The 20,486-nt window shown below is 46.5% G+C and overlaps 7 protein-coding genes across 7 annotated transcripts; 2 read left to right on the top strand and 5 right to left on the bottom strand.

Moving 5' to 3' along the window:
* Positions 1-1,924: 1,924 nt before the first annotated feature.
* Positions 1,925-2,874, top strand: N7509_003916 (uncharacterized protein; the record flags this gene model as incomplete). The annotated part of the gene is made up of 4 exons (XM_056628553.1): positions 1,925-1,970; positions 2,021-2,603; positions 2,654-2,684; positions 2,803-2,874. The coding sequence occupies 4 exons, from the start codon at positions 1,925-1,927 to the stop codon at positions 2,872-2,874; spliced, it is 732 nt and encodes a 243-aa protein (XP_056491287.1).
* Positions 2,875-3,975: 1,101 nt separating this feature from the next.
* On the top strand, positions 3,976-4,701 carry N7509_003915 (uncharacterized protein; the record flags this gene model as incomplete). Its single annotated transcript, XM_056628552.1, has 2 exons — positions 3,976-4,399; positions 4,451-4,701. 2 exons carry the CDS (start codon positions 3,976-3,978, stop codon positions 4,699-4,701), a joined length of 675 nt encoding a protein of 224 aa, XP_056491286.1.
* Positions 4,702-6,475: 1,774 nt separating this feature from the next.
* Positions 6,476-7,869, bottom strand: N7509_003914 (WD domain-containing protein; the record flags this gene model as incomplete). Its single annotated transcript, XM_056628551.1, has 2 exons — positions 6,476-7,645; positions 7,723-7,869. Coding segments are annotated over 2 exons (1,317 nt in total), but the record flags the coding sequence as incomplete, so codon positions are not given.
* A 1,414-nt stretch (positions 7,870-9,283) lies between these two features.
* On the bottom strand, positions 9,284-9,745 carry N7509_003913 (uncharacterized protein; the record flags this gene model as incomplete). Its single annotated transcript, XM_056628550.1, has 1 exon — positions 9,284-9,745. One exon carries the CDS (start codon positions 9,743-9,745, stop codon positions 9,284-9,286), a length of 462 nt encoding a protein of 153 aa, XP_056491284.1.
* Positions 9,746-10,371: 626 nt separating this feature from the next.
* Positions 10,372-11,405, bottom strand: N7509_003912 (uncharacterized protein; the record flags this gene model as incomplete). The annotated part of the gene is made up of 3 exons (XM_056628549.1): positions 10,372-10,467; positions 10,493-10,947; positions 10,982-11,405. The coding sequence occupies 3 exons, from the start codon at positions 11,403-11,405 to the stop codon at positions 10,372-10,374; spliced, it is 975 nt and encodes a 324-aa protein (XP_056491283.1).
* Positions 11,406-17,700: 6,295 nt separating this feature from the next.
* On the bottom strand, positions 17,701-18,396 carry N7509_003911 (uncharacterized protein; the record flags this gene model as incomplete). The annotated part of the gene is made up of 1 exon (XM_056628548.1): positions 17,701-18,396. One exon carries the CDS (start codon positions 18,394-18,396, stop codon positions 17,701-17,703), a length of 696 nt encoding a protein of 231 aa, XP_056491282.1.
* Positions 18,397-19,115: 719 nt separating this feature from the next.
* Positions 19,116-20,462, bottom strand: N7509_003910 (uncharacterized protein; the record flags this gene model as incomplete). Its single annotated transcript, XM_056628547.1, has 1 exon — positions 19,116-20,462. The coding sequence occupies one exon, from the start codon at positions 20,460-20,462 to the stop codon at positions 19,116-19,118; it is 1,347 nt and encodes a 448-aa protein (XP_056491281.1).
* Between the last annotated feature and the right edge of the window lie 24 nt (positions 20,463-20,486).

The following is a 20,486-nucleotide window of genomic DNA, read 5'->3' as shown; positions in this document are numbered from 1 at the left end:
CCATGTGTTATTTGGGGGTTCAACAGCATCAAAAGCACACAGACCCCACAATGAGGAGCCTCTTCATATTAGAAGCTCGCGTCAATTATCTACTCTATTACATCTTCCGCTATACCCATTTAGCTTCGTCAGAATATGTCCATTTCGCAAGGAATGTCCTGCAGTCATTCCAGCAAGTTACCTGGTATCGATCTGGAACCGGGAGCCTTGAAGCCACTGATTGTGCCGTGAGTCTTGCCAGTTCCATGGCCAAGGAAGATCTGTGCCTTCTCCGCAAAACTAAGGAAGTTCTGAAATCTATAACGCCCTGCAGCAATATCAGCAGAGACTGTCTCCCAGGAGTCCAAGACGCTATAGAATTTTATTCCACGGAAAACTGTGTTCAAGCTTGTCTGAGCGTGTCTTATCATTTAGTTCCTGATTGGCCTCAGGTACCAATGTTCTAGATAGCCCCCTTCATCTCGTTTTATCTTACCTCGATGCTTCCTTCATACTAGCATTTGTCTCTAATATTAGCATGATATGAATCTGGGTTTTTGTCTAGAAAATGGGAGCAAGGTAGGCCAATAATGGCTTGACCGAAGTTTTCCTAGTCATCCGCTGTATCTATCTTCTATAAGCGTTCTTTAGAGAATTTTGATTCTGATACCTTATCCTACATCATAAATTATATTTAAATGATGCCGCGTCTCTTGTTTCGAGCTTCAGGAAATATATCTATCGTCACTGTTCTCAAACTTCATCACCATGATGAAAACCTACCCCTCGACCCCCCCGAGGGCCTATTCAAGGCCCAAACGGCCGACATTTGATGAGGCGCTTAACCTGGCGCTCGTCGACATACAAAATAATAGCCTCATTATGGGTATTAGCAATGCTTTACATTCTCTGGATGATTCGGGACATCTTCTACCTACCATTCAATGCATCCGATACCGCAATGCCTTAAATCGAATTAAGCGCTCCAGCTCTGTGACCTGAGAGAACAAGCTGGAAAATGGCTATAAGAGGTTACCTGAGGTGGAAAGGTCGACAAGGAAAGATAAGGTTACATCTGGGAATTTTGGCCGCATGGATTACTGTAAGAGCTAGAAGACATCTCATTACGACGAACCTCTAAGAAAGGTTAGCTGTTGAGAATTATCTACTTCTATAATTTAGTACATAACGACCTGGCATATCCCCAGGGGAATTTTATATAATTTCCACGCAGCGCAGCCTACCTACCTATCCGTATGCCTTCATTACGATCCAATCCCGGCCATGTTTCATTTCCTAAAGTATTTCCGCAATTTCGAGTTTTTAAATCATTGCTTTGGCTCACCACAAGTAGGTCCCACAGTACCATGAAGGGATAAAGCTGACCGTTTCTAGGAGACCGAAGATGTGAATCCATCAACTCCAAATAGTCCCGCGTTTCTACAGAATCAGGCTTCAGTAGGGGGCCGAGAGTATATGACATATCCTGATGCTTTTAATAAGCCAAACAACAAAAGCTATGATGTGCCAGGCAGACTTTGGAGGCCGGATAGCCCTGTGAAGCAGCAAATTGCCAAAGTATTGAGCATCAAGCACTCCGAGAGTTCGCTTTATGGATTGCAAGTAAAATTCACAATTCGAAGAGATACTGAGACGCAACTTAAGGAGAATACGATGCAACCTGAGGAGAGATGGATGAATCAGGAGGAATGTGAGGGGATGGATGGTTATGCGGATGCATTGGAAGCATACATGGATAACAAGCGGGAAATGTGCCCAGAATAAACATCCTAGCCAAGGAAGCTATATCAAGAGTGTCAATCCCACACATTGCCACCTTCATTCCATCACCAGTTAAAGTTCATTTGTTGTTGATAATCCTACAATTTTATCTGCCAGTAAAACAAGCAAGAAGAATCGAAGCCAAGAGGCAGCCTAGGTAAAAATGGACCCATTTGATCTTCGCCCATTTTTCAAACAGAGCCTATCAGGTGAGCTATAATATTTCAACTTATTAAGAAACCAGTTAACTCTTCTCTAGTCGTGTTCTCATTGGACGAAACAAACAGGAATGTTTTCAGCTATCAAAATTCTATCACGCAGGCTCTCAAGACTAAATACGGTATCGAGGCCTACACTGGAGCAAGCCCGGCTCAGGTGTATATGACTATGTTCGCAATGTCCTCGGTACTTTTCCATGCACATCCAGATCGCAGGTGGCTTTATAATGCCATGTGGGCTCGTGTGTTTGATTCGGAATACCTATCTACAGAAGAGGGTGCATACAACTGGCTAGCGATTGCGATAAAGCAACGTGCATGGATTGGATATGATGGAATGAGGATTTTGCCCGTGCTAGGAACAGAGGGCGGGACTCTTGCGCTGTTTAATAGCTTAGTGCAGCTCGATACCAATGAGTGGGAGGCAGAATTTTGCTTTGACACGTTCGAAACCCCAAAAATTACTGGGTCGATATACTATATCGCTTCGGTTTTTCAAAGCTGCTGTCATGTACCTGACATGAGTCCCAAACTTGACATTTCAATGTCATACGAGCAATGCAGGGCAGAAGTCGACCAGATTTCTCACAATATCGCTCTATATTACTCCGAGAAGTTCCTAAGGTGAGTGGTCTCCATTCTCGGACTCGCCCTTTTTTTAATGCAATGTATAGTTCTGCTTCGCTTCCAGACGCATACGAAAAAGTATCTAGGCCTATTTTAAACTTGGAAAATGAATTTACTTGCCAGGACTGCGGCAAGGAATTCAAGACCATGCTCCGATTGGCCAATCATGAATTAGAACATGAAAGATTGCTCCCAGAATTCCAAGATTCGCCACGGTGCTGGAAAGGAGACTGCAAAGGAAGGATTTATGCTGAAGCCCGAACACTGAAGGAACATGATAGAAGGTCACATAGGATTTAGTTTATTCGAGTTTAATATGTGGAGCTCTGCCGTTTTATTGGACGAGCTACTATTGCGCGGGACAAGACTAGTGTCATTTTGCCAATTATTTAATATACCATGCTAAGCTCATGAACCTCAGATCTATTCAACCTTTTTATTCGATTGAATATCTCCAGCATAAGAGGCTTCATTTTGGGTACCATTTTCAGTTGAAGCGACTGACAAATCTCCAGACGTGGTTGGTACTTTGGAGACACCATATAAAAGGCCTCCAATTATTTGATAATTTCATCTCAAAAACGTGCAATTTCTCGCATTCCTACGATATTTAATCAACCCCAACACAAGAATGGGTGGTTTTGAACCTCTACGGCCACGAGAATTTGCGAGCTATATCGATAAGCTGGCAGATGAAAATACATGTACGATCCTCAATGAGAGTCTGGAAAAAAAAATGAAGACGAAGATCTGGCGTACTTCTCTGTCCTCGCAAGCCTTTTGATGGACTACAAATTTCCACCTCGCCACTTGCTTCACGACATGCTTGGGATGTTCGTGTCAGAGCTTGGAATTTCTCTGGCTGCCAAGATATTTTTTGATCAGCCCAGGAAAAGAAGATACTTGAAGAAAACATTGGTATATTGTCTACACTCGTCAAGGCAGAATCTCAGGGAGCGATGACCAGATGGAAACACGAAAGACCTGTGGATGGCTGTTACTTTAGCTATTCTCAAAGAAAAGATGATCAAACTTTGCATTTGGCGGAGCTTCAGGAGAGAATTTCCGAGGTTGATCATTTTTTCGGTCAAAGCAAATGTTATTAACTTCATTTCTCTAATAAATACCCAAGATAGCTCATTTTGTGCCAATAATAATAGTGCATGTTTGATTTTCACTTCAAAAAATGTACTTCTGATCTTCTAGGAACCATGTCGCTCACCTTGTCAATGGAGACACCCCATAGACATTTGAAGAAGCTATAATCCTGCTTCGTGCTATGTCCTTTTCAATTTTTATAAGTAGGGCTGCTTTTCCCTCTAAATAAATCGTCTGTATATTCAAACCACTTCTCGCCGTTGAGTTCAAAATGGCCCCCTCAGCAAAAATGATTCGGTACAGCAAGACATGCGACTTCGATCGATACTATGAATCTGTGTTCTCGAAACTTTCCAAAGCCGCTCGACATGCACTCCTCATTCAACCGAAGGATCCAGAGTATATTGGAGAGCAGGGAACTTCAGCTAAAGCCGAGGCCTATGAAATTTTCTTGAAACTTTCCAAAACGACCCAAGATTCACTTCTTGCTCAACTGAAGCGACTAAAAAGTATCAAACAAGGAGCCAGTGAGAATGACCAAGTATTATACAGAAGGCAACAAATGGTTTTTCTTGAACAGCAGAAAGCAGTGACTAAGACTGAGGTCGATGAAATTTTCTCGAAACTTCCCAAATTTACTCAAGATGCATTTCTGGCTCATATAAAGCAACTCAGGAATACGGAAAAAGAAGCCAGTAAGAGTGACCAAACATTGTTAAGGAGGAAACTAACTGCTTTTTCTAAAGGTCAGAAAGAAATTACTCAAACCAAGGCCGATGAAATAAAAACACTTGTCAAGATATTGCGCAAACAGCCAGTAGCATATTTTCGTCTTGCAATGCAGCGAGCTAGAAAGAAGCTTGAGGAACGGCAGTACAAAGAGCTCGAAGAGATGCTATCTACTAGGGAAAAAGAGCTGAAATACGAGAAGGGAGAACTTGGTTCGTTATTTATCTCTCGCTTGATCGCTTCACTGTTGACAATTCATTTGAAATAGACGAAAAGAATCTAAACAGCGCATATTCATTGCACGCAGGGTAGGTAACTAGGAGTTATGCTCAAGTTATTTTTCTTTGGGGTATAAGCCCAAAGTATCATGCGACAACATTATGATAGCTGAAACAGATTGAATATGCAAATAGATGGATTTTAATCCTGAAATCTCAAAATCTAGGCTATATGTTGACTTCCTAAATGAATAAAAATAGCCCAGTAAAGTATTTTGTAGCTTAAGATTGGATAATTTGGGATTGCAACTACCAATTACAAGCTTTCCTGTCTTGAAACTTAGAAAGTTTTGAGGCTTTGATCCTCTACTTTACTGTCCTTGCAAGCCGTTTGATTGACGCGAAATCTCCACATCCCGGCTTGCGTCGCTGTATGCTTAGGATGTTGGCGTGAGAGCTTGGAGTTTCTCTGACTGCCAAGATATTCTTTGATCAACTCAAGAAAAATCAAATATCTGAAGAAAAAGTTGGGAGACTCTCGGCACTTGCCGAGGCGGAAGCCCGGGAAGCGATGCGCAGATGGAGACACGAAAACCTGTAGAAGGCTGCTACTTTAGCCATCGCGATTCTCAAATGAACTAGCGATATTCAGCTCACTGATCCAGTAAAAGAAGGCATACGCTTCCTTCATATTTGGAATATTGCCGGACCAAGGCTTAGGTAGTATACTGTGCATATTGTTGCAAGCGGATGGTTTAAGCTGACGAAGAGGCATTTGATTGGGCTGATTTTCCTTCGTTTTAAGCTGATCACCACTAAAATAGGTCCTGGGAGCACATGGCTCGGATTCTTCGTTCCAATCACATCATTCTTTTCGAAAACTGAGTAAATGTATCAAGCAGCCGCCACCATGCAGTGTATTAGCTACAACGCCTGCTTCCTCAGATCTTGGGTATAAGAATCGCAGAATTACCCTCTTCTGTTAAATTTTCATTCGAAAAGTGCGAATCCCCTCCTCAGTGGATATATTTCAACATCTTAGGTTTTGAACAGAAGTAAGAATAGGTCACCTGCATCCGTTTTTGTTGTATCTAACCCAATATCAGCAAAATCTACAAACCGTCAAAATGAACTGCAGCGACTGCGGTGGCACCCCACACATGGTTCGCAAGATCGATTGCCCGGCGTGTTATGGAAAGGGCTACAAGATACTCTCACCTAATTGCCCAGAGTGTAACGGATTCAATTGCAACGCTTGCCACGAAACTGGGCATCAATGTGTTCCCTGCACATGTGAAAACGGCAAAATCAACTGTTCCAACGTGGTCCATAGAACTGGTTCTCATGCTGCACGATAAATCATGACCAACAAGTGTACGGTGGTTTTTTGCTGTGGGTCGTCCGAATAATTGATGTATCTGCGCTACGGAAATTCAACATTTCCAGTCAAATGAATTTCGGTTTTTTTATCTCATCAATCCCGTGATTACGCGAATTTTGATGATATCTGGAAATACTGAATACATATTCCCGAGGGTTGTTGTGATCTTTCTCGTTGTAGATCTTTATAGTTAGTTAGTCATTCATTGAACTGACTAACTAAGCGGCAATGATTTCTTTGAATTCGCACCGGTTGGACTTGAGATGTCTTGAGGAGTGTCGACAGACATAACAGTCAGTTAAATTTGAAACTAAGCACTTTAAATCAGGTCACCAGTCGTCTTGGCGAATTCCGCTTCTACGGTGTAGCTCCAGAAAGCAGCATTCAATAATATTTGAGCGGCAGACGAGGCGTAAATAACTGTCGTTACAAATTTGTTATCCTCATTCTGCATAGATTTTCACCTGCTCATTCGCGTTTCCTGTTGCAACCACACAACGAATTTGTTTGTCCAATCTACCTTCCCCATTCACCTTATTGCTGCTACCTACCGATGCATTGCCCTTTGATTGTTCAAATGAAAGGTTTCTTGGGCTTTGTGCATGATTTGCAATGCTAGGAGCCCACTTCAAGCAGGTAATGAAGTTGCCATCTGAGTCGCTGATAATTTTCACACACTTGCCTTGCTGGCTTAAGTCCCAGCAACGTAGCGTCCTGTCATCTGATACCGAAAGGAGATACTTCCCACCCGGGTGGAATGCGATTGCACGCACCCAATTATCATGACCAATGAGAGTCAGAATGCAAGTTCCCCGAAAATCCCATAATTTGACGGTTTTATCACGTGACCCGGTAGCCATGAATTCGACGGGACTGGCCGGTTTTTTCAGATGAAGCCAGGGAGCAATATACTGAAATGTTTCCGATGGAGCTATCGCGCAACAGATGATGAAGTTTTCGTGCCCTGTCGTTGACATTTTGTTTTCCGGCTGAGTACTCGAAATGTCCCAAAGACGGACAGTCCTATCATCGCCCGTAGAGAGCAGATAATCTCCACCTGCAGAGGGGAAGATATCTCGCACCCAGCCAGTGTGGCCTTCTATGGTTTTCACGCAATGTCCGTTGGCCGTGTTCCACAGCTTTACCTGCGCATCTCTGCTTGCACTGGCCAGTAGGTCTCGTGACGGTATAAATCGCACGGCACTGACAATATGGCTATGATCTTGCAAGGTCCTGGTGTTCTTGTAGCCATTCCTCGGATCCCAAAGCTTGATCGTCAAGTCGGAGCTGCAAGAGGCGAGAAAAACTCCATTGGGTGTATCGCCGTAATCCAAGCCGTGCACCGCCTTTGTATGACCTTTGAGTGTTGCCTCCCACACGCCATGTTCCCAATCCCATACCTTTATCGCATTGTCGTCAGCACCAGACGCGATTGAAGAAAAGATAGGATGGAAAGCAATGCAGTTGATTGCCCCACGGTGGGACTGCAGTTTAAATTTCGCACGTTGGGGAAGCCAACTGGTCGCGTCACTGCTGCATTTGAGGAGGGAGGCGGGTGTTACATTATCAAGCTCCTGTTGGAGAGCTTGATTACGAGATTCAAGTTCCATTATCTGTAGAACAAGGGATGTCAGCATCACAGGAAGAGGTTTGGAACGGAAAAAATGGCATGAAAAGAGGGGGATGCTACCTTCCTCTGTAATCGGGAGTTGCTGGTCCATTTTTTTTCTAACAGTGATTCGTATCTTGTCTGCGTTGTCTCGTCAATATCAGGGGCGGATCCCAGTTCCCTCCGCAACGAAGCACAAGTTTCAACTAGGCCATTCGCTGCAAAATACGCTAGCATGGATTTGTGCCTTCGTTATGTTCTCTATCAATTAAGGCATCAACTGCGTATGAATGATATGCACTCACAATTCATCACTTTGCTGCGGTGTTAGCAAATTTGGCATGATGGAGGATAGTGTCCAATGTCAGGTTGAACCGCTGTGAGCGAAAAGGGAAGGCCGAAAGGGGAGGGCAGGCGAGGATGATAACGGGGAGAAGAAAAATCAAAGATCAAGATTAGCCTACGGGTCCTCAATTGCTTCAAGACTGGCGAGTGGTGAATGCCTGGCGTGAATAGATAAGCAGGGGAAGGAGGGCCCTTGGGCCAGCAGCGCATCGCTACGTGAAGGCAAAATATGCTGAATCAGCAGATTAGTCACGGTGATAACGTAGTTTCGACATCGTTCACACGTGTACTGCCGTGCTGCCCTGCACATTGTTCGCATCGCGACGTTTCCTTGCACGTCCTTGCCAAGTGTCCAAATCGGTGGCATCGGGAGTCTCTCTCTTTCTCTTGGCCTTGCGTCGTTCAACATGAGGGGTTCGGTTCTGTCTGACGGAACAGCTGCGAGGTACGGTAGAAGTCAAAACAGATTGCTAGGGCTCCAAAAGGAATATGATTATTCGTGAATATGAATATATGTGTTGAGATAGGTATGTTCAATTGGTTAAGTTGTCTATCTTGTTGGAGGTGGGGCTCCTCATCTATTTATCTGTCTCTTGATGATCCCCACTACATGCTTTGACCACCGTGATACTCAACAATATTCGCGGAGTGCGAATATGAATATGTCGTATATTCGCATTCATTTATTCCTTTCGGAGGTAATCTGAGATTGCCTCTGTGGACAAGTCGTGCTGTAATAGCATAGATTGCAAACATGAGCGGGTCGGGTCATTCCGCCTCCAGGTTCTGAACGGCCCAGAACCTACATAGCGATGATTTCCCGTTAGTACACGACAGTCTTGGGTATTGGAATTGACTGACAGTCTGCAATGTTCTTTGAATGGCCCTAAATGGGATATTATTCCGAGAAGTTCTCAATAATAAAAAGTGAAGGTTAATGATCAAAGCACGCCCGAGCGCCTGACTCCGAAAGACGTTGTCTCGCCTAAGGTTTTCTTGTGAACTAGTTCCATCGTCACTGAAATTTCACCTCCCCAGCCCATTACGAGCGTATGTCCAACGCCATAAAGTGATATATTTTTCTCAGTCAATTGTTTCCAGGTAAAGTATTGCAGATCTTTGACCGTTGCACGGGAGCTGATCTGCGCTTTGCAAAATAATTTTTTCACAATGCCGGAGACGCCTTGACCCATAAACGTGTGACCAAATCTTGTGCATAACATTCTTCTTTCACTCCGTGATCGGAGGGTGAGATATGAAGCGACTCAGGTGAGGCGTAATTATGGGCCGCGGGATATCATATGCGAATAGCAATGGAGTTCGATAGCGGTACTTGCCCGTATTTTCTCACCTTTGCGAGATGGCCATACCGTGCATTTCCAGACGTTAGCTCAAGGGTACGAGAGCGCTTCAACCGTTCCAGATCTTCCAAGTCAATGACAATCAAACGGTTATCTAGGTCATCCCACAACATATTGCGCCACTCACTGTCGCGGTGGACCACTCTATGCGAACGGAACGCAGCCAAGGCTTTCTTGCGCTCCTGGTGAAAAAAAAATCGTGTTCTCGTCATTGATAGCGTGCTGGAGTCTCCTCCCGACCAGCTGAGAATTATCATCTGCTCCATTAGCTCGCCATGGTACCAATATGAAACTTGCGGCGTAAAGGTTCCAAGACAAATAGGAATATTTTGGCCCTGCATACTCCTGAGGTAGCTGTAATTATCTGCTTCTATTTGAAGGCGATGCTGCTTTTCCATGGTCGTTGCTTTGATTATGACAGTGTATCCGCGCGAAGAAGGGTAGCTTTGATAAGATATCCAGTCCGACCACAGATATGGAGCTGTTCGAAACTGAGGTCTCGATCTCGGGCAAGTTGGCGATAAAGCCTGCGTGTGAACTCTCGTGGTCCTATGCTGTGTCTCTGACCACCGTGAAGTTTCCAGTTGGGGTATGTCTTATCCAGAGGGCCCTGGTTAACTATACTATGGATGCAGCCAATGGTACAGTATGGTCGTGTGGAATGCCTGCCTTTTTGAGAAGTCTGTTTGTTGTCCCGGCCAGCTTGCGTCTTTTCGCTCTCCCTGCTTGATTGGCCTTTACTGCCTCGGTCGCGGCTTGATCGGCTGCGCGACGCTGCTGCTGCCGTCGGCGAACGTGATTCTTCCTTACTGCTGTTGTCTTCAGTCGAGGAGTGCTTCGGTGTAGATACGCCTGGTTGACAACGAGTGCGAGAGCGTGTGTTGTGTATTTTCCGATCTCGTTTCTAGTGCGAGGGGCGATAATTAGAGGCCCGCGGGTCTTTACGAAGAGTTTCGGGGATTTCCCTCAATACGTCCAAATATTCGACTTCCCAGGTTGTCAGCTTGTTGTGTGCCGTATCGTGCTATTCTTGAGAAGGAGCATCGGCGATCAGTGCTTGAAGGGTGAACGCAAGAACCTGGCCGATGGCGGTTCGGTGGAGGCGTAACTCATCGTCCGCCTGTACATCTTGATTCGGAATACACAAGAAATTGAACAATGGTGGGATCATCCTTCGGGATGTGGAGGAAAACAAAAGCCTCTCCCGTGCAAATGTACCCGTGTCGAACTCCGCTATCGATCATATATGAAAATATCTGAGTGACCACGGCGGCAACAAGGCGGGTGGCATAGAATTCAAATGTGTCGCCCTCCTGGTTAATGACATCCCGGGCCAGATCCATTTGGTGTAGACCCGCGACAAATTCGGGGATTGTCACTTTATGTGGCGCTTTGAACTCCACTGTATAGACCGGTATTTGTCGTTCATCGGCCACAGTATGCACGCAAAATTGGTCGGCACGTCGATTGCGTCTTCGTGCAGTGCCATCCGGCTTCTGCCTTTGCTCTGCTCCTTTCGCTCTTCCTCTACCTCTTCCATGCCTAGTGTTCGCCGGCCTTTGGGGTGTCTGTGTATCATGAAGGAATTTTGAGCGAGACACTGTTGATAACTTTGTCGAGAAAGATATCAATACTTTGCGAGACAATGAAACTCTTCGCCATGAGTTTGGGATCCAAGGCCGAGTTACTTTCTATGATGTTCGTCGCGACGTAATCGACTTGGGTATCCGAGGGGAATAGAGGGCGCGAGGTAAAGGCTGCGGTGCGGTCGAATTTGCTCCAGACTTGCTCTTGGAGCTGTGGAAAGTCAGGCCAAGGGACTATGCGCTTGGGGTAAAGTCGGTTCACGGGGTCGGTCGCGTCGCCCTGGGTCGTGAGTGTCGCATCCGTCTCGACTCGGATCGCTTGAGACAGAGATTCATGGCAGCGATCGAGGAGGCGGAACAGGGTGTTGGGTTGGAGTCGCCGTTCTGCCTCCCCCTGGAGGCGCTCTGCTTCTTCCCGCGCCTTTCTCTCCTCTTCCAGCTGACGTCGTAGCTCTGCAATAGTTTCTTCCATCGTTTGTTGATATCAGTATTCAGTAGGTAATCGAGTGATGAAAATCGAAGTCGACATAATTTGGCCTCGCTGTCGCAGAGAAGAGACCCGCCAGGTCGGAATGCTTCCAGTGTTTATCAGCTTACTCACCGCCTTAGTTAAGTTAGTTAGTTAACTAGTTTACACGAGTCGACTATGCCTCAGGCATGAAATGTGCCAAGCCTCTCGGCCTTTTCGATGGTGACATTTTGTCTTCTTGGATCTGGAATATGAGTCGAACGGATGGTTTCGGATAATCTAAACTAACTATGAATAGCTGGGTACAGTATCTTCATCTAGATCAATCATCGCACTTGTACCTTAATCCAGAGTTCCAACTCGCCAGGGGTCAGGGTAAATGAAATCATCCATCCATCCATCCGACTGTATACGACAACACTGCTATCAGATAGTATGTCTTCCAATTTTAAGTTCAAACCATTTCCCAAAATATCGGCAGCCTTCAGGGCTTTCTTTTTCTGCTTGCCCATCATCCAACCATGGAATCTTGTTTCTCAACTCAAGTAGCACGTGTCTTGTCAATTCATCGAGCTGCCCCCTGCCGGTTTCCAGCCGTTCTACCTTCATAGCTTGGCCTATGATTGTCCGTATAGGGGTTTCTACAAGATCTCCTTCAATACTTAGATTAACATCAAATACCCAAGTCTGATACCAAATCTCATCTAAACGCTCCAGGCCGTTGCGGCCCATAAATCCGAATATGAATTGCTTTCGAAGCCAAGATGGGTGGACTCGTTTGCGGGTTTGATGGTAGTATATCCCGTGCCACTTAGACCCTTCCGGCAGTTCAGACCGCAAATTATCCTCCAAAAGCTTGATATGGGCGTCTATGTTGTTTGGGGTGACCCCATGACGTCTACCAATAACGTGGATATAGTTGACCATGTTTTGATAGAGATAACTAAAGATATTGTTCCCGGGTAGTACAGTAGTAGTAGTAGTAGTAGTAGTAGTATTCATTTACACTGACCCCTCGCCGTAGCGATATGCAGTATACGACAACTATATATCCGAGCATGTACATGTTGACTGATCCACTTCCTGACATGAACTTAGAGCCTCGTCACGGCCTGTCCTGGCCCATTGCCGTTCTCGTCATTAGGCTGCCCTTATGGCGCACGACTACAAAACCGCTGTGACGCCTCGGCAAAGTCCAGTACCGCCTGTACTGACTTCGTGCGCGAGACGGTGTCTGGTTTACCTTTCTCACCTTCTTTTGAGCCTCCCAGCAGACTCGACACGCTGTTGAGCGTGTCCCCGACTTCCTTTTTCAGTTCAACTCGCAGCTCCCGCAGCCGTGGGCATTCCATCATGACGTGGGCGACTGTCTCCCGCGCGCCGCACTCGCATAAGTCGTCTTCGCGAAATCCGAACTGTTTCGCGTAGGGAGATAGCCAGTTGTGGCCCGTGCGTAGCTGCGTCAGCAGATATGCCCGGTTCCTGGGTAAATTCCCGTAGAGCTTTCTCGTGTATCGCGCCGGTAGATTCCCATCGATTTTTCGTAGGTGTGCGCCTTTGGTGCTTTCCTTCCACTCCTGGCCCCATTGGGCATAGATCTTACTGCGGATGAACGCATTCTCCCTCGATAGTAGCGGTCGAAAGGGGTGGGTTTTACCCGGTTTCGCGGCATCCTTCGCAAGCCGATCCGCTGCGTCGTTCCCAACGTCCTCGCAGTGCCCGGGAATCCACTGGAGACGCAGTCTGACCTTCGCTGCCTGAACCTCAGAGGCTGCCTGTATGATTGCATGGACGACTCGCTGGCCTGATTTGTTCCTCGCGTTTTGAATTGCTTGTAGAGCTGATCTGCTGTCACAGAGTATTGTTGCGGTCGTGTGCCTGTATTTTCCGACTGTTGGGCGTTGGTGGGCTAACTTGAACACCAGGTTCACCGCGTTGAATATGCCTATGAGTTCTGCGACATGGACCGACCACCGGTCCATTGGCCCCACCTGGATCTGTTGAGATTCTAAGATCTCATCGCCATCGTTGAGTGTGACGATGGCCGACCCCAGATGACCCTCACGCCCAGAGGCGTCTGAGTAGACGACGATGTCCGAAGTGTCTCTCGTTGACCCTGCTCTCTTTCTCGCGATCTCCCGATCGGGTTCGAGTTCGACCTCCGCAAAAGCGTCGAGACGCCACGGGGCCAATGGTCGGGGGTCGATCGTTTCGAGCTCGTTGAGCCTGTCAACATCCATGGTTTTCAACGCTTCCGCCAGGGGAAAGCGTGCACATGATCCGATATTGTTCCTGCGCTTCTGGGCACGTGATAGTGCTCCCCAAATAGGATGGTCCCGTGGTAGTGTGTGTAGTCTCGCAATGGTGCGCTGTGCTCGATGGCGAAGGCGGAGATGTGTGGGAAGTATATGCGCTTCCACTTCGAGCGTTGTGGTGGCTACTGTTCGAAAGGCTGACAGAATCCGAATCAACACCGTTCTCTGTACTGTGTTCAAGTGGCGCAAATGGGTCTTGTCTCGAAGCGGGTCGTGCCAGACCGTTGATGCATAGTCCACGACCGGCGTAACACACGTATACAGTTGATAGCAAAAACGGCTTCTAACCCCAGGCTGCTTTTCTTCTCCGAGGCCCCACTGCAAAGGCCCTGGGGCAGGCCACGCCAAGTTGAGGGCCACCGTAAAATACCGCGTACCTAGTACCACAACAATCAAGCCTTACTATCTAAAATTTAGAGCGGAGGTATAGTTTTACGGAGGAGCTACACTACCGTACGCGGGCTGGGTATACTGGCCCTCAACTTCATGTACTCCGATCAATAGATGATCTGCGCTAAGGCCTTGGCAGTGGGGCCTAGGAGAAGAAAAGCCATCTGTGGGGTAGAAGCCGTTTTCGCTATCGACTGTATAATGGCGGTACTGTATAATGAGAATATTCAGCGTGCCACTGGGGGGAAAGTGGGGTAGACGATCTTGCCAGAACGCTAGTTCTACAGAACGATATGTGGGTCCCGGAAGATTCGCTGTTAACGTAATAATTGTCACCTTTTGGCGGCAGACTGAAACCTAAGATTGACCCACACCCCGGAGGGTGTGGGTCAACCGGCGGTCAACGGAGTTCGCTCGTCAACGAGACTTTTTTTTGATTTTTTAGCTATTTTAACCCATAACGCCAAATATAGAAACAATTAACTATAATTCTCTTCTAGATTAGGCAATAACGGAGGGTATTCGACCTCGAAATTGTCTAATCTTGCTCGTAAAGCATCGCTTATGGCTGGATAAGGTAGTGGATTGCGTAACTCCGTAAGCGCTTCCTTGATCTTCTGCCTTTTTTGGGTCACGAATGTGGCGATTGGCATCTTTAGTGGATATGGCACCAAATTTGCCTATTTGCTTTTGCGACTTGCGTACAGTTTGGCGTTGTGTAGGCAATCTATTCTCTAGGGTATCCTGTAGTAGGCCTATATCCTCTGCGAGCTGGATCTGGGATTGGGCAACACGAAGCAATTGTAAACCCTAAACCCAAAAAGCAAACCCTAATCCTGAATAAGACCACACAAAACAATGTGTTGCAATTCCGGGAGTGTACGGTGGCGCGCATGCCCCTGGCCCGGTGAGTATCTGTGTTATCAACAAACTGTTTCCTTTTTTGGAACAAGAAACGCAAAGAAATGAGAAATAAAAATACTTACGGATTAAAGAAATCAAAAAAAGAACCTGATGGTGAACAATGGTACATATCCCAGAAAATGACGACATAGTTATGTGACGGTGTTTTCTCATGACTAAGCGCGCCCTGGATTACCGAATCTAAAATGGCTAAATGGGAAGGAGGGCAGGGATACTGGATACTGTAGGCCTCATGATTGAAGAGTTCTGTACAGTATCTCTACAGTAAACACTGGAGATTGAAATAATGAAGTCATTTCAATCATGACCAATTATAGGAGTACAGCACTATTTTACAGTACCGTATATATGTAATCTCTTGTCGAAAATTATTGTCTAGGGCAAAAACATAACTACATCGGCTTCCACTATGAATAAGTGATGGCACTACTGGACTGTAAACAGATACAAAGAAAAGAAAAGAAACATTATGAGACATAGTACTGCAATGCAAAAGTAGGCAAAGATTTACTGACACCCGACATTCAGAAGGCAATACAGTATTGGATACAAAACCGAGATGACCATTCTGGTGTTAATGAGCTAATAGTGCACTTGGAACTAGTCTGTGATAGAGGAAATGGTGGGTCCAATTCTACGGGCCAGCTCCCTAGGGCTCAATGACAGTGGGCTCGATGGCTCTGTCGCGATGGTTGTATCCGCCCCAGATCCCTCTTGTTCATCTCTCCAGGCAATATGAGTCCCTGAACCATTTCCAGTTTCGTGTTTCATGCTTGGAGTTTCCACGTCTGAAGGGCGCCAACCTGGATGCTCGATCTTGAGGTGACAGAGGACACGATTGGGAGTTTTGAAATTCGTTCTTCCACATTCAGGGACTGGACAGCTGCACCCACGACGACTGCTGCTAATGGTGGCGGTTTCCTCCTTTTCCCCCCCTTCTTCCCATGCAGGTGCTGAAAATTGGGGTGGTGGTTGGGCCGAATCATATCGTTGTGCTACTGACTGACGTGCGTGTGTCCCTATCGGTGGTTGAAGAAATGGTGGGGAAATACCTGTTGTCGTAAAAGATAGGTGGAACTGCAGCCAGCTTTCTAAATGCTACAACGAAACCTAGATGAGGCTTGATTTTGCTTTGAATTGGGATGAAGTCCGGTACAGTACCTTCTGCTCTGCTCGCATAAAACCAAGAGCGTGCTCATACTGGGCATCTTCCTGATAGCGCACCGAAATTTGCTTATCATGAACTGCATTCCAGGCTGCCATGGACTCACGCAAGCTATTCAAGCGCGTTTGAATTTGGGTGATATGAAATTGGGAATTCTGACGAGGTACGGCGATCGTCCATCGGGAAACATGATCAAAGTGGATTCCAAATGGAAAGCTGATACTTCTGCTCTGGAAGGCGCGCTTTAATATAATTAATGCAAACTTCCCGATTATGTTAAATACTGTAGAAGGATAGAAGTTACTGTTGAATAGGTGAACCGTTATTCGGCACGGTATACTGCCGAGTCGTTAGACGTCGTTGAACGGAGGACATATAGTATATTATTTATTCACCCGGGAGTCAATATTACTGCAGAGCACCAGAAGATGGCATCTAAAAGAACAAGAGGACAGCAAATGAATCGACGTAGAAAAAGCCTGTTCAAAAAGGCAGCTGAATATTATCGTGACTTTGAGGCCGATGTATTCCTAGTTGTTCGCACCAAACCAGCAGGAAAGGTGTTTCTCTTGGACACCTCACCAGACTCAAATATGCCTTTATCTAAAACAGAATTGGTAAGTGCAAATTCCAAAACTCTACTATACTGTTGTGTCTAACGTGAATAGGATGGCTATTACCCAATCCCTATACGGCTCTTAGCAGACCGCTGCTTATGATACATAAAGTATTCTACAGGTTGAATTATTGTTCTGCACCCTACAGTACTAGTGCAGTATATTACATTAAAATGATCGGGGAAAAATAAATTATCATTTATTCTCTTCATTACGATACACGAGGACACATAGAGTAGTGAACAATCTGCAAGCTGCAAATACATGACCAAGATGTTGATATCTGTCTACTCTAGACATGGCTATTCTTGCCAATGCAAGGCAAATTGAATGCGGATTCGATATAATTGGCTGAGGTAGGAGATGTGAGCCGTCCGACTTAGTTGAATCGATCTGCGATCGGGATAGTTGAGCGTAACGTTGAAGAGTGGGCTTGACAAGAGAGAGTATGGCTTTGTAGCTTTCAGTGTGTGGTCTCCCGAGCCGTCTAGAACATCTGATTCTTCGAGGGATGGTACAGTATCTTCTGAGTGGTGCCTTAGATCGGCCGATAACTTTGGGGGATTGATACGAAATCCTTTCAGCGAGTAACCGTAGACATGAACTCCTGGCATCCTCGGGTATAGCTAATGAGGGGTCCAGCATACGAAATAATAGGATGGAGTACCAGAAATCTAGTGGAACTCTTAGTTCATGAGCCATGATAGACAAGGGAGAATTTAGTTCTGCAATATGTATTCTGGGGCTGACGGCAGTATTTAAGTGCAAAAGACTCGGATTCAACCAGATCAAAAGTTTCCCAAAAATGATATCCTGGAATTTGTGAATATGGCTAGATTAAACGAAGATATAGAAGCACGCCGCTGAAGAAAAAAGGCGAGGGCTCTCTATTCATTCTCAATGGACCGCTTGGATCTTTTTGACCTCGAGTCGAGTTGTGGGGGGCTAGAACTTCTGTGACGCTTCTTTGAGGAACACCTTCGAAGTGTGGCACAGTGGATCATTTCACCTGCGATCTGCATGATAAGGGGTGGTGACGCTGCATCAACGAGAGGCCGATCACGCTCCTCGAAAATTTCTAGAGATGGCGACGCAAACCCTTTGTTACGCGCTAGCCGCGTAACAGGTGGACCGGCGTCATCGTCTAACCCAGGAAGAAGTTCCGGAACTGAAAGTGCAGTAGCACCTTTTCCAAGCCATCGATGATCGATTGCTGTTGGTGCAAGGATCAAAAGAAGGACGCGGCAAAGCGAAGATCGTTGTGTATAGGTGATTACCTTCAAGTGCACAGAGTAGCGATGTTTCAGGAAGCCAATCAGACTGTGCATAAGCCGGCCAATGGCAGAGGGGTGTAACATCGAGATCGGTAGAACAACGAGGCAAAATTCTGGTTGAGCTAGACTGGTGATAATCAGATCCGTGGCCTCTTTGAGGGACTTGAAAAAGATCTCGGGGATCGTGGCCTCGGTATGTAGAAGCTCCCCCGGAGGAAGGTGCGGCGGCTCAATTCCGTTTGATATGACCACTAGAACCGGGGTGTCGGATGAAATTTGAAGCAAAAGATCCTGTGCCGAGTCGCCCATTACGGCTCTCGGATTCAGCCTCTGGAAAGGGTCTTCAGTACGGCATCCAGCACGGTAGATATAACCAGACTCACCTGCCACAATTCATGATTTTCCCCCTGAGCGGCCACAGCCCCTCCGATATTCCAGCCAGCCTGTCGAAGCCCGCAAGAACCGCCAATATCCGAGGGGGAAAGATCGAGAACAACAGGGGTCACGGGGCTTGGACGATGCACTTGAGGCGGCCGAGGGAGAGGGATCCAGCACGCCGAGCCTGGATCGCAAGCTCTATAAATGGCAAAGCGACAATGAAAACCCCGAGGGGAGTCTACGAACATGAGTATCTGTCATAACGATGCATTGGGATGGATTGACTGACCCTCGGCTTCCGGTCGTAGTTGGATACTAGAGGCGGGTTGCCATGCCATGATTTGATCAAATCTTATTAGCTCCGCGTCTCCGGGCTGTCCAACCTGATTTGCGTCGGCGAAGTGCATCACGACCTCAGAACTCAAGTGGCCTGATTTAAGGGGCTCCAAAGGAAGAATATCAGTGATGAATGAGTATTTTGTGGCCAGAATATGCTCTGTTGAATTGGGATCTCCTGCACGTGGAAAGACCTCATGGACATATAGAAGAAACTCTCTGTTCATCCACCCAGCGAACTGGACTTGGATGTAAGTCCCTTTCTGTATGCCTTGCTTGATCTCACGAACCTGAGTAAGCGACTAGCCCATCTGTTAAAGTGAGAGCAAGCGTGATTGTCGAATGGAGGTACTGACCATGTCAATGTGTTCAGCCGCCTGGAAGAGTAATATTCCATCTAATCCCTCGCGAATCTCCCAGTCCTTCCAATCAAGGGGCTCGTCTAACGACTCATTTCCAGAAATTGATTGCGTAGGACTTGGCCCTTGCCATGCAGGAAGGGGCGAAAACGCCGGAGAGGACGGTGTATCCATTGACATCACGCTGCATGGGGGAATGAGTATCTCTGTGACCCTGATACTAGGAAAGACGTACCTGTCGGAGCTAGTCCATATATCCTGAGATAAATCTGGAAATGAAATAGTTTTTCGGTCGGGATTGAGCAAGGCTTGAGAATCGATACCCCCTGGTAGATCTAAGTCGCCATCCAGACCAGAAGCAAAGCCTCCAGGTGGTTCTTGACTGATAGCATTCTCATTATATATTAGAGATGGAAGAACAGGATCTATACCCAGGATTGGCCCGCATGACGGAGGAATGAAGCCGAAAATCGAGTTCCTTTCGTTTCTCGCAACCATTGGAAATCGCATCTCGCTATCCGGCGACTCGAAGGTAATCGATCGCTCTCTCTGAGAAGCCAGGCCCATTGGGCAAGAGCAAGAGCACGGATCAGTGAAAAATAGTGCATTCCTTTGTTGTGCGCAAGATGCCCCATGCAGTGTAACATGATAGTCTATATGACTCCCAATTGTACGGGAACCAGCTCGACTATAGCCATCTTCCCACTCAATCCGGACTGTCTGACCATGAGGAAGCACTGATGCCCTAACAGCTCTTGGCATTGCCTGGAGACGATCCCGGCCTCGAAGACATAATGCCTGGATGGTTTCTTCCACAGTAACTTCTCCATGGCCAGCTCCTAATAAGTGTGACCGGAGAAGGAAGGTGGCCTTCAGATAAACACAGTTCAATATATGTTCGCAAAAGCTGGAGTCATGCAACCACAACACATGCTTGGCGGGACAGTAGCTCCGGGCGTGAGCAGTGTCAAAACTCAGCCATCGTTCATGAATGAATATTATTCTGGCATCTCTAGAAAATGCTAAATCAGTCTGCCTGTCATTGCCCTTCACATATTTGGTTTGAAGGAGGCGTGTTTGTGGTTCTGCAGCGAAAAGAGCCCGAATCGTATGGTCAAACTCTTGCGCGTAGCGCGTGTTTGGAAGAGTGGCTGGCTCAGAACGTGTTAATTGCAGAGATAGCTCCTCCGTGGTTGTATAAACCAGATCATATCGTTTCAAAAGCCGCCAGAGCGATACTGGTAGGCATTCTGGCTCACGGCTCAGCCGCTCGCGTACGTCAGTCTTCTCCTTTGCAAGCATTAGTATAGTACGTAATCATTGATT

Source organism: Penicillium cosmopolitanum (genome assembly GCF_028827165.1).
Source record: "Penicillium cosmopolitanum strain IBT 29677 chromosome Unknown utg000005l:1.0-4006212.0:1.0-4009387.0, whole genome shotgun sequence".
Classification (NCBI taxonomy): domain Eukaryota; kingdom Fungi; phylum Ascomycota; class Eurotiomycetes; order Eurotiales; family Aspergillaceae; genus Penicillium; species Penicillium cosmopolitanum.
Note: the sequence above shows the minus strand (reverse complement) of the source record. Positions and strands in the feature narration are given on the sequence as shown.